The 15,235-nt window shown below is 35.9% G+C and overlaps 2 protein-coding genes across 21 annotated transcripts in view; one reads left to right on the forward strand and one right to left on the reverse strand.

Moving 5' to 3' along the window:
* The first annotated feature begins 4,524 nt into the window (after nucleotides 1–4,524).
* LOC149489534 (uncharacterized) lies at nucleotides 4,525–6,711 on the forward strand. Its single transcript, XM_089714952.1, has one exon. The coding sequence runs from the start codon at nucleotides 4,554–4,556 to the stop codon at nucleotides 6,597–6,599; it is 2,046 nt and encodes a 681-aa protein (XP_089571078.1). The 5' UTR covers nucleotides 4,525–4,553; the 3' UTR covers nucleotides 6,600–6,711.
* Nucleotides 6,712–6,801: 90 nt separating this feature from the next.
* raskol (Ras GTPase-activating protein raskol) overlaps nucleotides 6,802–15,235 on the reverse strand; it is a 119,729-nt gene continuing 111,295 nt past the window's right edge. For all 20 annotated transcript variants that reach the window (XM_089714138.1, XM_089714137.1, XM_089714139.1 and 17 more), the window contains 9 exons: nucleotides 14,408–14,607; nucleotides 13,709–13,917; nucleotides 13,105–13,217; nucleotides 12,641–12,807; nucleotides 12,117–12,356; nucleotides 11,472–11,569; nucleotides 9,256–11,251; nucleotides 8,789–8,904; nucleotides 6,802–8,288 (listed from right to left, as the gene is read on the reverse strand). In XM_089714138.1, the coding sequence (XP_089570264.1) occupies nucleotides 8,060–8,288; nucleotides 8,789–8,904; nucleotides 9,256–11,251; nucleotides 11,472–11,569; nucleotides 12,117–12,356; nucleotides 12,641–12,807; nucleotides 13,105–13,217; nucleotides 13,709–13,917; nucleotides 14,408–14,607 (3,368 nt within the window). In that variant the 3' untranslated portion in view covers nucleotides 6,802–8,059. The remainder of the gene's footprint in view (nucleotides 8,289–8,788; nucleotides 8,905–9,255; nucleotides 11,252–11,471; nucleotides 11,570–12,116; nucleotides 12,357–12,640; nucleotides 12,808–13,104; nucleotides 13,218–13,708; nucleotides 13,918–14,407; nucleotides 14,608–15,235) is intronic.

The following is a 15,235-nucleotide window of genomic DNA, read 5'->3' on the forward strand; positions in this document are numbered from 1 at the left end:
AACATGTTTATGTTGTACTTTTTTAATGATTCAGTCTTTATAGTCGTTTCTCTGTTAAGCAAATCGGAACTTAAATTCTTATTTAAGTATTTCTGAAGATGAAAAATTTTCAGCAAAAAGGCGTTCCAGAACCAGCATAATAATATAATGTTGATCAGTTGCGCCAACGGATATTTTGTAATATCGTCGCTGTATACTCCGATATGGACACATTACATTGTACATGTTTGTCTAACCCATACCATAATATTTAATGTCTCTGTCTGCCCAGGCCGGAGCGGAGATTCTATGACGAGACAGGAAACATTTAGCTAAGACATAAATAGTCTCGATCGATCTAAGGTTCACGGCCACATTGCCGAATTTGTATCTTTCAGCATTTTCAGCCGTGACCTCCGCGACCTTTGAACTTGGGACCGAGTGAACGTACCCTTGACTCGAGCAGGCGGTCCTTGCCCTGCAATAATTAGACTGATAAGTGATAATGACGAGCAGCCATTGTCATGAACACGCAGCGATACCGGTATGTGTCTGTTTAAGCAGACAGTGCCGTTTTTTGGCTGTTTAACTTACTATTACAGCATTACGTCTTTGTCTTGTAATACTATAAGAGATGGTCCAGATTTTAGCAAAATATCTCTAATGTATGCTGCGGGATTATGCAGATTCAACGTTCTGCTATCCTCGGTTTTACGAAATCATGCAAATTATAGAAGATTTTTATAATTTGAGCGTATAAATTAGAGAAAATTACTTTTACGTAATCTGTTAAGAGATAAATTTGTGTTTACGTTTTATTATAAAAGTACGTACTGCAATTAAAAAGCTACATTGAATCAGTTATGAAGAAAGAAACTGACATGTTTAGAATTTGACGAATACCAACTTTAAAAAGCTTTATATATGCCTTTAAAACGAAGCATCGCAATTTGTTTGTGAGAGTTCTGTTATTTGACTGGACAGTTATTTTGTTTTATACATTTCGTATGCAGTATTCATCTGGCAAAGTTATTATGCTTCGTTATCAAATTCAGCTCTACCAAAGAAATACAGCTTATCTAGGAGCTTTACAGAAAGACTTTTCAGATCATTGGCCTTTAAAATATTGTAATATTTTTGTGTAGTGATGAATAATATAAATAAATCACATTTCGAGTTTTGAAAGTCTGATAAAATTAAGCATTATGAAAACTACGAATATGTAAACACATTTTTCTAGTTAAAACGTTTTACACAGTGATTCATAATAATAAAAGCATTCAAAATAAATGTATGAAGAGTCTTACAAAATGTTCACTTTCAAATCACTTTATTATAATACTAAATCTTAAGGAAGATATTTCAAGAAAGAGTATAACCGTGTTTTATTTTTCAAATCTATTCAGGAGCAAACATAGATACGTTTCGTTAAAAATAAAATGTCTCCTCAAAGCATTAAGAGGTTGTTCACCCAATTTTTGAGCGTTGCTTCTCCCTGAAGGACTATTTGTCAAAGGACAATGTCATTTTGTTTTTAAATTTCCGTGATGCTGTTTCCATGTACTTGCCCGAAAAGGGCCACCTGTTCTGACATTGAATCATGATTTAGGATCTGTCAGTTTTAAAGCCACGGGTTTCTGAACTATTTCTTTATTTATAACATTTAATACTACTACCTAATGGACTGGATATTTTATATGGGATGCTGGAAACCTGGAAACACATACATCTTTACGTTTTTAAGATAATTAACGAGAGAGCAAACTATAATTAACGTTAATTTTTTCACTACTACTCTAGATATACTATATACATATATAACTGAAATTTTTATAAACTATTTCAGTGTTTGCGATCTTATTTCTATTATATATATAATCGTCAAATACCTAAGTAACTTTCCCACCATTACGTACACGCGATTGTGTTTACATAACCATTCTAAAGTTAAGACTAAGATGTTTACACGTTATTAATCAGCTCAGGCAACTGAAATTCAAACAAGAAGGTTAAGACTATAAATACACATTTTTGATGTACTCCGATAATACGTTTATCCGCCTTGTGAGTATTGCATAATAATGTGCGCTTACGAGTGCATGGAAATACGTACAGAATAGAAGCAGGCGCAGCACACACACGCAGGCCACGTGAACGCTCACATGCGCACGAGATAAGAGCCCGGTCAGTGAACCTTTTGGAGAAATGGCGCCTGAAAATACTGAAAGAAAGCAATGAACCGAATCGATTGATCACTGATTGGGATGCTATTAATTTTATTGCTTTTAATTTTATCTTTTTTCACTCGTATTTTTTTGGGAAAACATGCTGTATAATTAAATCATGTATATGTATAAAGAAGCCTTATGTATATAATATCTTAACAATTAAATCATTTAAAGCTCATAGTCGCAAAATGTAAGAGCTAAAGGGTTATTTGTAATCAAAACCAAAGCGAGCAATTATACATATGCGCATGTCACTAAAGCACTACAAACATAAACATATCTCCTATAGTTAAACTTTATTGTAAAGAGCATCAAAAGGCGGAACGGGCTATGATCTTGAATGGAGTGAAAGTGTCTTTAGATACTTCCTGACACGTGGAAAGTGAACGTCGCAAGCGCAGTAGCCTCTAGCCCTGCCTAGGCAATACGCTAGATACTATCTCGATAGAAATGCAAGAAAGTGGGTTCAACGCACCCGTAAACATATCAGTGGAGAACTAAAATATAATGTTGAGTAATTTTAGCTTTAAAGTGCTATTTTTAAGACTTTTTATTTCTGTAATATCACAATTGCGGTCGAACGTGTCATCTGCAAAGTATCCGTAATCATGAAAGTGAGGTTTTAAATTATGTACACTTAACTTCAATTTTCGCTGTAATTTTCTAAATTTACTTGATACTTTTCAGTGCCAAAAATTATTACTTACCAAAGTACAAGTTGTACAATGTACAGGTAGTTAGGTGGTAATTATTTTTATTACTAAATAAAGTAAAGCTTGTACCTAAAGTAGATAATTATATCATTACAATTTCTTATAATTTTGCAAATACGCTATGTTATATTTGCTTTTATTTTCCTGTTATGCAAGTTTGTGCAGGCTGCGTTTTAATGAAAAAGTTTTATCAAAATGTTTAATTTAATTATTACTATCTATAAAATAATAATCTAAGTCGTTAAGTTATTTTTTTATAATGAAAATTTCGATAACATGAAATAAATATTTGAAAGCCTGAAAATAACTTTTAACAAGGATAAATAAGTCTAAAGGATAAAAAGGACATCGGTATAAATGCAATTCAATTGTTTTGGTAGCACGTTGCATTGTATTATCATATAATTTTGCATAAGAGTACCAATCCGGTATATTTACGCGAACATCTCTGGATCATTCAGCTGGTTATTCAGCATTACCATTTCGTGGCATCGCGGGTTAGCCGTACTTGATTGATGGTTTCCGGATCAATGTATAGGACTTAAATATTGAGATGGATTCGCCAGCGTATGAATGAGGTGAGGAATTATTCAGGTGATGGATGATGGGGCGTTCACCCCCGGCGGGGTCGGGGACCGGCCGAGTTACCACCAGCTGATCCCGCACGTCACAGCCCTCGGGCCGGCGTGTGCATGACTAACAAATAGTTTCGACGCTCTGTGATCAGACCGTTACATGTTAATTTTATCGTGATTTATGGATGCGGTGACGTTTTTACGCATGTTTTTTTCATGTCCACCCGAATAGTAAGCAAATTTTATGTTTTAATTTTGTATATCGATTTGTTGAGGTGTTTTTCCTATTTTTGTTTGGCAATTTTTTTTGTTACTTGTGCGCTATATTATATGTATTGTAATATTTATAAAGCAATTTATATTTAATTATCTTATAATGTTGCGGTTTCTTGAACTCTGCAGTTGCCGACTAAACTTGATTAATATTAATTTGTGAATTTAGTCGCACATTAGATTTTATTGTATAATAAAGTAACATATCAATCTATACAAATCGACTATAATTGTATATACTATATAGAATACAGAAGTACAATTATAATGATATTATAATATGATAGCTCTACATTTTTGTCTACGTAGTAGAACTATTCGACAATAGATGGCGTTGTACATAATTTTTACATCGTGTGGTATGCACTTAACGAACTTGTAAAATCATAAAATATAGAATTAGGAAGGGATTAATAAAAATGCAGTTTTTATATTTTGTATCTGTAAAAAGTTACCTTAATTTATAAAAACTGAAATTTGTATTAAAATAGCTTGAAATCGTCTGTAATAATAACCTTTCAATATAATATGAGAATATTTTAATATTATGTTCATAGCACGTTCATAGAGATTAATGGAAACTATTTGTTTTAAACACCCTTTTGACATATTAATTTATAAAATACAAAATGGCATTTTATTTTTAAGTTTTTAACCATATTAATATTCTACAAAATACAATTGATGAGTTCCTTGGTGTTAACGGATTTTTTTTTCAAAATTGCTGTAATTATTTGAATGCTACCAATTTTATGATATAAATTTTTCAATATTGGTAATTTATTATGGGGCATAAGGAACATGGACCCGAAACAAGTTATGAGGAGAGAGCCCAACGACGACTGCAAGTCGTCTACACAAAACAGACTCGAGAACGCCAAGTTTTCATGCAAGAGTTGAAAGAACTGCGAAGAAGAAGGGATAAGAAAATACTAAGAGACCTAAGAGATTTGATCGGCCCTAGATGGTATCAAACTCTAAGCGTCCCACAACGAGACGCTCTAGACACCCTCGAATTTTCTATATACCAAGATCTCTTGGAGGGAAGACCTACTCGTACCGCTTCTGTTATGCGAAATTTAGGATTGTATCCACGGCCGAATGAAACTGATCTTATGAACTGCTTGTATCTTGGTCGCAACGACCCTAAGGTAATGCTTGCTCAATTGTTTTACTGTACTTACGGCCACCCAATCGAAGGAAAACAAATGTCATACACACTTAATGCTAGACTAATGCTATCTGGAATCTTTTATTTAGGCCTTGAAAACTTATTAGAATTACTCAAAGAGAGATTCAAAGCAGATCCTGAAAAGAAAACGCCACATAAGAAGCCAAAACCCAAGGCAAAACCCCCGCTGAAATCACCGTACTTGCAAGATATGATTGCTGTTTTATACACTCCACCGAAAAGAAAACCTTTTAAGCCGGCACCTCTTCCAAATTTAGATGATTTAAATGAACCATACGAGGAAGAACCTCCCATACCAAAACCTCCACCGCCTCCACCTCCGCCACCACCTCCAAAGAAAAGAATACCGAAAGCATGTTGTGATAGATTAGCTGGGATAATGAACATCGAGCCTCATTCGTCAGTTACCGCAGTCACTCTGAAAACGGTAACACATACACAGCGCCATAAAACTCGAGGATCTAAATTCAGTGTTACTGAAGTTAAAAAAACGTATGGAATAAGTGTAGCACGACCGAAACAATCAAGTCGCAGGAAGAAATTACATGCCCCAAATACGGGCATTAGTAATGCACAGTACTTGATAACCGGGGTATACAAGGTACATGGAAAATCAGTTTTCGTATTGGGTAACGTTACTATCTTGCCGCCGATGGGTGAATTAATACATGGCGGATATAAATATATGGGCGGTGAATGTATTATCGTACACTCAGGTATACGAGGGCTACCTCCACCTCCGAATCCGCAACCATGTGATTGTTTAAAGAAATGGCAAGAATCTGTATTCAAATATGTTAAGGAAACCAAGTGTGTTTGTGGTCATCATTATGATTACGGAAATGAAGGAACATTTCCACCGGAAGAATTGCCATTCTTTCAAAAAGCAACGGCACATTCACCGTTCAAATTTAACTATGAAACTATTTATGATTTGGATGAAAAGCATCTTTTTGTTGAGAAGGAATTTAAAAGGATTTGGGAAACAGATAGCGCTTTGCATGTTGGCGATCCAAATGCACTAGGAAAAAAGGACAAAAAGAAGAAGAAAACAAAAAGATCATCAACGACATGTTTGGGACAAAATCCGAAGCCCGAAGATTATTTAAAATGCGCTTTACGGTTAATGAGGAGAATTAATATCGCAGCGAAACTGCCGGATGTGCACCTTGTCCCAGAACTTAAAGAATGGATGCGTAACAGAATATATGGCCCATTTTCTGCCTACGCAAAAAAGGAAATGATTCGCCAAAGTACCATCTACTGGCAAACCTTCCTAACTCTAGCAGCAAAAGGCTATGGTCACGTCGCCCCACCAAAAGACCCGACGTACGCCGGTCATACGACCTGGGTCCATAAACAAGAATTAAATGATAAATTCCGAAAGTTTACACAGAAATATAAATTGCAGTTATTTCGATCATTAGCTGAAGTTAACAATATGTTATGGCCAACTATGTTCCAAGCTCAATTTCCAGATAAAAAGTTTAGAGAGATATACTTCTCGTATCTGTTTGGCAAGATTGAAGATTTACAATTGATGCATCCATACAGTTCGAAGGAATCGCTCGAACGTAAATTTAAATTGGCGAAAAAGAGATATATTTGTTTACCCGCTGGTATAGAAACGGATGATTAAAAATACAACAAGTCATGTTTATTCTTTGATTAAAATATTTTTGAATTGTTTTCGTGTTATTATTAATGAAATGAATAAATTCTACTATAATCAGTATCAGTTAACGACATACTTTTTCATATCAATTAACTACATATTTTTTTATAGATCACATAGTGTTTTTGTGTAAAGGAATAAAGGGATATAAAATAAAAGAAATATATGTAATTCATAATTTAATGTGATAAGTATATTATAACATACCTATGCAGGTATATTTAACAAAATTTATGGCTTAAAAATTAAATTTTCACTGTAAAACAACTAAGTTGTTGAATGTCTATCGATTGCATACTCAAAAATTGTTACAATAGAGGATATTTGTTAGAGCATTTCCGAAATGCAGAAAAAGAAATCATACAATTTTCCATTCACATCACTAAACTCTACGCACGTAATACTCAAAGGTATTAAAAATATTTCTCTTCTATTCCAATGCCGAGCCACTACATATAATCATACTTCTACTTATTATCATACAAGTCTTATAATATTATAAAATCTATAACACATTAAAATACAATTAGAGATACAATCGCAGAATACGCCACCATAACTCTAGGTAAGGGATATTCATCGTCTTTGGTATCATTGTTATAGAAAACAAAAAACTTCACTTTGAAATCAGAATATTATACAGAATACTGATGTAGAACTCGATAAATTGATTTAAAGCATATGTCATTAAAACTAACGTAACAACGTTAACAAAATAAATGGCAAATTAAACAATTGTGATTCACATTAAGTTAAAATAATACAATAACAATAATTTCAATAATACAAAGGTTACAACAGAAATGTCATAATTAGAAATGCATTTTAACTTATACGTCTTGTTCGTCATAGTTTGTGCAAATTAAATAAGAATATATGAGACTACCAATTACTACTATACAAAGATTAATGCAAAACCGTTACAGAGTAATATGAGAAATCCAATTTGTATAATGCCCTACATATATTTTAGATTGAAAAAAGAACGTTGCTATTTTCAAACTGTAAAGAATCGTTATAGGCTCTCTTCATAATTAGCAGCGTTGGCCCAACAAATGATAATCGAAGTTTGCCGCCATTACGGTAATTACGAATAAACATCTACAATTACGGCCTATTATAGACATTTAGGCCCTCTCGTGATTGCTTCTACTCGCACAACGCTGCCCATTGTGAACACAGCCCATCAGATTGAAAAAAAAAGACGGGTTGCACTCCGGGAGTGCCGGCAGAAGTGAAAACTTGATTATTAACGTTGAGCATGTTTGATATTTTGGAATGGTATCCGTCTTACGCTTTTTCGATCAGGTCACGTGTCCTGACGCGAGTTTCAGATTTTATACCCATTACAGAAAAAGTTCTCAACGCCGCTAAAGAAATTTTCACTTCAATAACGTTGCTATTGCGAATCGTTAGAGAAAGTTTTAGATTTGTAGTTCCTGGTGTGAGTGTGGCGAGTGTGTGCTAGTGTTGTGTGCGGGGGGGTGTGGGGCCCGCTGCTGTAAATGCACTAACGCGGAGAGAAGCCGCGTGTTGGCTTCATCGAGCGCGGCTATTCTGTGCTCTTGCGCTTCTATGACGCGCTGCTTGTGTGACAGCGCGGCCGCCATCTTGCGTTGTTCGCGCCGTAACTCCTCCTCCACGCAGATTAACCTGGAATGGATAATTGTTAATAAAATAATTGTGACCACTTCTTAATATAGTGTGTCTTACATTATATTGAAAAACACTTTTGGCGATCGTTATTTATATGTCACTATTTTGTTCTTTTATAAAGAAGTGAAAAGACAATAATATCATGTTCGTTTCATGATGAATTCTTATTCGGGCATTAAATAATGGGCTTTTAGCCAATAATCACGAATAATAAGGTTATTGTTTTGTGTTAGACAAAAATGTTGAACTGTCTAACAAATTGAAAAATGAATGATAGAATGGAAAAGAAATTATAAAATGTCACTTATCTTTTAGTTTATATTATAGAGCTATTTATAATAATATAAATATACATAAAGATGAAAATAAATGAATATTAAATTGCAAAGCTATGGTAAAAGTTCATGTTACAGCTATTACGTCTGTCTAGCTAGCAAATAAATAATAACAAATATATATGTACATAGAGGCAAAATATGTATTTGGTAATTAATTACCTTGATATAATAGCCTTCATCTTGGCATCGGTATGGTCTGTGCCAGCGTCGGTGGGACCGAGCCGTCCACGCAACAATTCCACTGAACATTTTAATCGTTCTATTTCACGTTCATACTGAAACAGATCACCAATATGTTTATTTAGAGATAATAGTTTCAATTTTCTAAATGATTTTACTTTTATTTTTTTAATTGACGCGATACTACATGAAAATGTCATGTCAGGTCATAAATGTATTTACGAAGATGGTAGTGGTTGGTACGAAAAAAAACTGGGCTATGTTAATAAAGTATAGAAAACATACTCTACATACTTTTAGAATAGAGATTTTATGGATGACCGATATTGATATGGGAAACATGCATGAAAATTTAATAGTATAACAAAGTTTATTTATAAAGTGAAAAGTGATCTTATTTAAATAAAGCTATTTTTTAACATTCAATTAAAGTATAAAATCCTCACCTGTTCAATAGTTCTATGATGCTTGGTCCGTCTCCGTCCCGTAGTGCTGTAGAGCGTGTCGTCCATCTCATCTGAACTGTCAGTGAGTTCCCGCGCAGACTCCAAACTGAGTCGTCGCTGCAGTTTGTCTCTCGCTGGGATGTCCCTCTCAGTCCTCACTGGGACGCGCTCACTAGCTTCACTAGAATGAGACTCCCTACTGAACACACGAGACGGCGATTCCCGTCTTTCCCTCACACCATAATAATCCTGATGCCTCTCCATATCCTCGTTCAATCTACTGCTAGACATCTTTGCACCCGAATAAGCTCTATCCAGCGGATAATTTGTCTCCGGAATAGAGTTATCGTTTACAAATTTCTCGGGAGAATTCTTTGCATTCTCCATATTGTACAAAGCTTTCTGACTCCTCGATATCTGCAGTCGATACATCTCTTTATTCACTTCTTCGACGTTCGAATCCGACCTGCTCATCGGATATCCTGAATCCGTGGATATATGGTGAGGTTTACTTTCATAGAGCGACTCGCCTCTCTGTCCGAAGTGTTTGAGGTTGAGTTGATTTTGATTAGTCGAGTAAGAGAGCATAGGGTTTGTTCTGGGCATTCGCGTCTTGCTACTTTTGCGTAGACTGGGCGAATTGCTAGACGATTCGTCGTCCCTTATTCTAGGGGAGTTACTGTGATTACTCCTCTGATAGACATCTTCATAATTACAATTATCTCTGGTGAGTTTTCGGTGGGTACTGTTATGATTCTGTTGGTCGAAGTTTCTACCATCGTCATTGAAGTTGGTAGAACCCTCTTCAGAATTAGTCTCCGCGTTGTCAGTGCTCAAGCCCTCCTCATCTATGGATGAACTGGATGAGCCACATGGACACCGTTTGGAGTTTCTATTTTCATTCTTTTTATTTTCTTGCGATTGTCGATTATCCTCCATATTATAAACGGGATTCGTGAACACTAATGGAGCGATCTTTGAGTTTGAATTTGTGTTATTTTGTACATTATCGGCAGTGGTAAAGTTTTGTATGCCATATTTCTGAATGTCGTATTCGATTTTTTGTTGCACTGGGCTCTTTGGATAGAACTTTTCGTTTTTACTGTCGTAATACTGTTTATCTCTTTGTTTTTGGTAATTTAGCTGCGAATAGCGACTCAAAGGTTGTCCGCCGTTTTCATAGGGCTGATGATGATGTGTAGTATTCTCGACGGGACTAGAACTTTGGCTGTACGTAGCGATGCTTTGGTAACCGGAACTGGCGACATTCGACAAACCACTAATAGAGACATTTGAGCCGTTGTTTGTGTAATTTTTGTTCCCGTTCACGATATTGTTGTTCGATTTCGATTGAGCTATATTCTTTTTGTTCATAATTTTTTCGTCAACTATATCGGAATCATCTGCGTATTTCAACAAATCTGACAACTCATCTAACGTGGCAGTTTCTTTTATGATATTCTGCATTTCGTTTGTGCAATAATTGTGGTTAATGCTATCGCTACTCGGAGATCTTTCGGTGCTGCTGTAATTAGAATTATTGTGATAGTGCTGTTGATTGAAATTATTGTTTGGCTTGTATCTGTCTTGGAACCGTCTCTCGAGGCTTTCGTTTAAGCCGTTGCTGATGCCTTTTGGATATTGATCCGAGCCGAAACCAATATGTACGACTTTCAAGTTAACGCAGTGCTCTTGGTTGTTGTATTGTGAGCTGTATCTGTCCGGGTTAACATTTTGGTTTCCCGGGCTCGAGCCATATCCATTTCTAGGTAGCGTTGCGGAGCGTAAATTAAAACTGGGCGATTTGGACACAGTTACGTATGATCCTTTGTACTTCGATTCGTCTGCGTTCGATTTCGACGGACTTATGTTGAATTGGACCCCGTTTTTGTTCATGATAGGTGAACTGTGAGCGAAGTTACTGTTTATTGGACCGTTGGAAACAACGTTTTCATTGTTTTGTTTCGTTGGTGTGTTGCAAGTGGGATCGTTGAACCTGAAAGAAATCGAATATTTAAAATGCGTAGCTTGTGTCGAAACTCGAAACTACATTGGATATGATGCAAAGCGGATGGTGTAGCTGTATAAATTTAAAAATTTGTTTTTAGCAGTGTAAATATTATATAAACATTAACTTTACAATATTTTTTTATTCATAAACTGAGACATCTGTTTTTATTTGAAATGTAAATTTAAGTAGTTATCAAGTAACTCACCTAAATATATTATCAGTCATTTGGGTTGTCGGTCCGATATCGTTGCTCACTAACTTCTTAGAAAGTTCTTCCAAAATGTCGGATAGTGGATCCAGTTCCTGAAAATAGATATAAGTTTATATTACGTTAAAATTGAATCTCTATATTTATTTTCATTATTGAATTTTTAAATATGAGGGTGTATGTAACTGCTTTTGCTATACATATTTTACAAGTGAATTTTCAAAATATTTTTTTTAAATTATTTATTTACCTAACATTTTAGTAAACAATGAAATCAATCAAATGTAAGTTTAAAGTCAATTAAACTGTACCGGTTGCGCAGCACTATGTGAGAACAATTTGGTATTATTATTATGAGTGTAATAAATTCCTTGGCACAAGAAAATTTTAGTAAAACAAATATACTTTTAATTATCCCGGTCTCTTACCATCTGGGATAATCTTATATATAAAATTCTCGTGTCACAATGTTAGTCTGCATACTCCTCCGAAACGGGTGGACCGATTCTCATGAAATTTTCTGTGCATATCGGGTAAGTCTGAGAATCGGCCAACATCTATTTTTCATATGTACCACGGGCGAAGCCGGGGCGGACCGCTAGTTTGATATAATATGCGGGATGTAGGGTAATATATGCTCACCGGTATCCTCCCAGCGGGTAACTTCGGCAGGCTATCCACCAACAAGCCATGCAATGTGGCCAGCTGCTTGCCCAAGTCCACGTGCGGGGCCCACTCGGGGTCCGCCTCCACACTGCCGATCTGTGACTCTGATGTTGTGGACCCTTGAGATGTGGACGAGTTGCGCTTGCTGTCTTGTTGCTGTTGCTGTTGTTGCTGTTGCTGTGGCTGTTGCTGGGCTTGTTGCTCCTGCGGCCGTGTCTGAAAGTAAAAATTGAAGATATGAGGTTTTGTTAAGGGTTTCTTACTAGCATTGAAAATTATTGCTGAAAGTATTTCAAACACATCGCTTTAAATTCTTTTTTCTAATTCATCTTATCAATTGAGGGAAGGGAATCAGGAGGGAAGTTTCAAATTTAAAATGAATTTACTTGGTCCATTGAGGATCTAAAAATTTAAAAACAATATATATAAGTACATACTCCAGTATTTACTGGTCAGTTTAAACATTCGTTAATTTATTTAATTTTTTTTGTTACACTTACAGAAATAGCTCTCAAAAAGGCCTTCATATTGGGTGCCTCCTGTTCAAGGAAGTCGTTGAGGAACTCCATGAAGGCCTCTTTGCCCTGGAAGCGCGTGAAGTTGGCCAGCGTCTGCAGCGTCTTCGCGACCAGCGTCAAGTTGCGCGCCGCACGCTCGTTCGGGTATTCTGTATACATTAAAAGGTTCATATTTTGTGATGCTAATGGCATTTGGTTTGATCGTTTAGTTGTACAAAATATAATTAAACTCAAACACTTATTCATTGAACCAGAATGTTCATTTCAATTCTTTTAGAAGCGCTCTTGTGCCGTCAAATTACATAAATAACTCGGAAAGTAGTTTCCTCAGAGGAGAGCCGGTAAGAAACTCTGGAGTAGTTGCAAATTCTTTTGTTCATTTTTAAAATGAACTTACTAAAATAAATTAAGATGAATAAGCAACAGCGAAAACCATAATATCTTACCGTGAGTAATTCCAAAGAGGCTCGGGGACAGTATAGCCGGACACAAAAAGCGCAAGAATATTGAAGCACTGATGAGATTGTCTGATATATCTTCCCTGCCCATCGATGCCAGTCTGAAATATAAAATTAAAGAGTTATCATTTTATTATTTAATATCTAATATTGTCGTCATATGTTTAGCATCAAAAGCCCTCCGGGCTATTAAAAAAAAGATAAGTTATAGAAAAGCTTATATGTTTACAAGCTTTTGGTGTGATATCACACCATTGAAGTTACCACAGGTAGTTATTGTAAATGTTTGTTTGTGGTGTTGAAACTATGGATATATATGACCAAGATAGTAAAACAGTCGAAGAGTGCACAAATGTGCGTATTATAGTCTAGTAGCGTAAATTATCATTAATACATATTTTGTTATATAACACATATAATATCGATTTTAAAAGAATAAAAAAAGACGTGTGGCACTCATGCCTTCAAGCCACACCTCACGAGCGAGAGGTTTTTTCGTTACGGAATTTCTCGATTCGGTCCCCGCGCTCAAGGCCCGCGATAGAAGCTATGCAATAGCTTAATAATGTGTGACTATGAATAGTTAAATTACCTTTCCCTAAAAGTAGCGAAGCAGTCTCTCAGCGGCGGTGGGAAGCGCGGTGCAGAGGCCGCTATAGCGCGCCAGGCGAGCGTCACCGCGTCCCGCAGCGCGGCCTGCTGCCGGCGCAGCGCCGCGCTCGAGCCCGCACGCAGCGGGTCCACTTCGCACTCCGCTGCACTTGGTCCCGCCGCTGCGCATACCGCCTCGCCCAGTGTGTCCTGAAAGAGAATAGGTTTTGTTTATCTTGTAGGTTCGGTAATATTTTAGTTAATACACCACCTAGCCTAGTTTGTCCTGTGTACCAGATTATCTTTTTACTTTATCCTGTACTCGACACGTTAGATAAGAGTTATACCAATAAGATCTTTTTTGCTACGTTAATCAATAATAATGTGTCATCATATAACTTTTAAAAGTGTGTTAATCTGATAAAAGCTGATAATGGTAAACTTCGTTGATATAGGAAATTTGCTCTTCTAAATAAATACATTTATACATAAAGATTAAGATTATTATTTTTATTTATAAGGACCCATACTTACGAATTCTGTTAATATGATTCTAACTCATAGCAGTTTCTTTGATTTGATTTGATCATTCCCATTGAAAATATTATTTAACATAATATATTTTGGTATTTTACAAACCTACTAGAAAACAAATTTAAATGTCCATCCAAAACTATTCCAAATAGAGCACTACACTAACCTGCAAATATTGATCACCAACGAGTTTCAAATACGCCTCCATGCTCTTAGTAGCGAGCGAGTTTCCTCTAAAAGTGAGCGAATGGTCGCCAGTTCTTCGCACATCAAGGGCCACTACATCCGCTAAGTATCGCGGGGCCAAGCCAGCACCGGCCATGCAGAGGACGAGGGCACAGCCGATATCCTCCTTTGCTTTTACACCTGTAGACGATAGAGAACGTTAATTTTGTACGTTGGTAACATGTTGGTAACTTTAGTCGCCTATTTTGACACCAAACGCAATAAAATTTTCGAAGCTTATAAACTTCTTCATATGCCTGATGCCAGTTGCAAAGAGTAAGAGTAGGTACACAAAAAAGTATAATTTGACCTGTAGCTATAATACTCTGGCGAAATATTACCGTACTTCTGACGAAGCAAATTATGGGAATGGCCCTGAATATTACCTTAGCTGAATAATCGGACTTACAATTATTGTAATCTTCAATTAGATGACAATATGAATTTCAACAATGTAATGACGATCGCGGTATAAAGTACTACAAGGTAAACTAAAACATCATTGTTCAAATTCAACTTCCTTACAAGGTTATGTGTATTTTCTTTCGATAATAATCTGTAATCATTTAAACATTGTTTCACAATAGTCACATTCTAAAGTATTTCACAAAATATTTTTATTAAGAAACGAAGCAATACTAGAAACCTAATCTCTTGAATGGTGGTTCTTATTTATTTATCGAATAAATCACACAAACGCAAAGCACTTATAAACCCTAACCAACCAACCAATTTATACTGCTATCTATCCTTGGCTTGGAGACAACAT

This window comes from Colias philodice, chromosome 3, assembly GCF_061535455.1.
Source record: "Colias philodice isolate Cphi_HAF_F1 chromosome 3, ilColPhil1 Martin Lab GWU primary, whole genome shotgun sequence".
NCBI classification, from domain to species: Eukaryota; Metazoa; Arthropoda; class Insecta; order Lepidoptera; family Pieridae; genus Colias; species Colias philodice.

Excerpts from the sequence above, each read along its gene's own strand:
- LOC149489534 (XM_089714952.1), top strand. The coding sequence starts at position 4,554 with ATGGGGCATAAGGAACATGGACCCGAAACAAGTTATGAGGAGAGAGCC.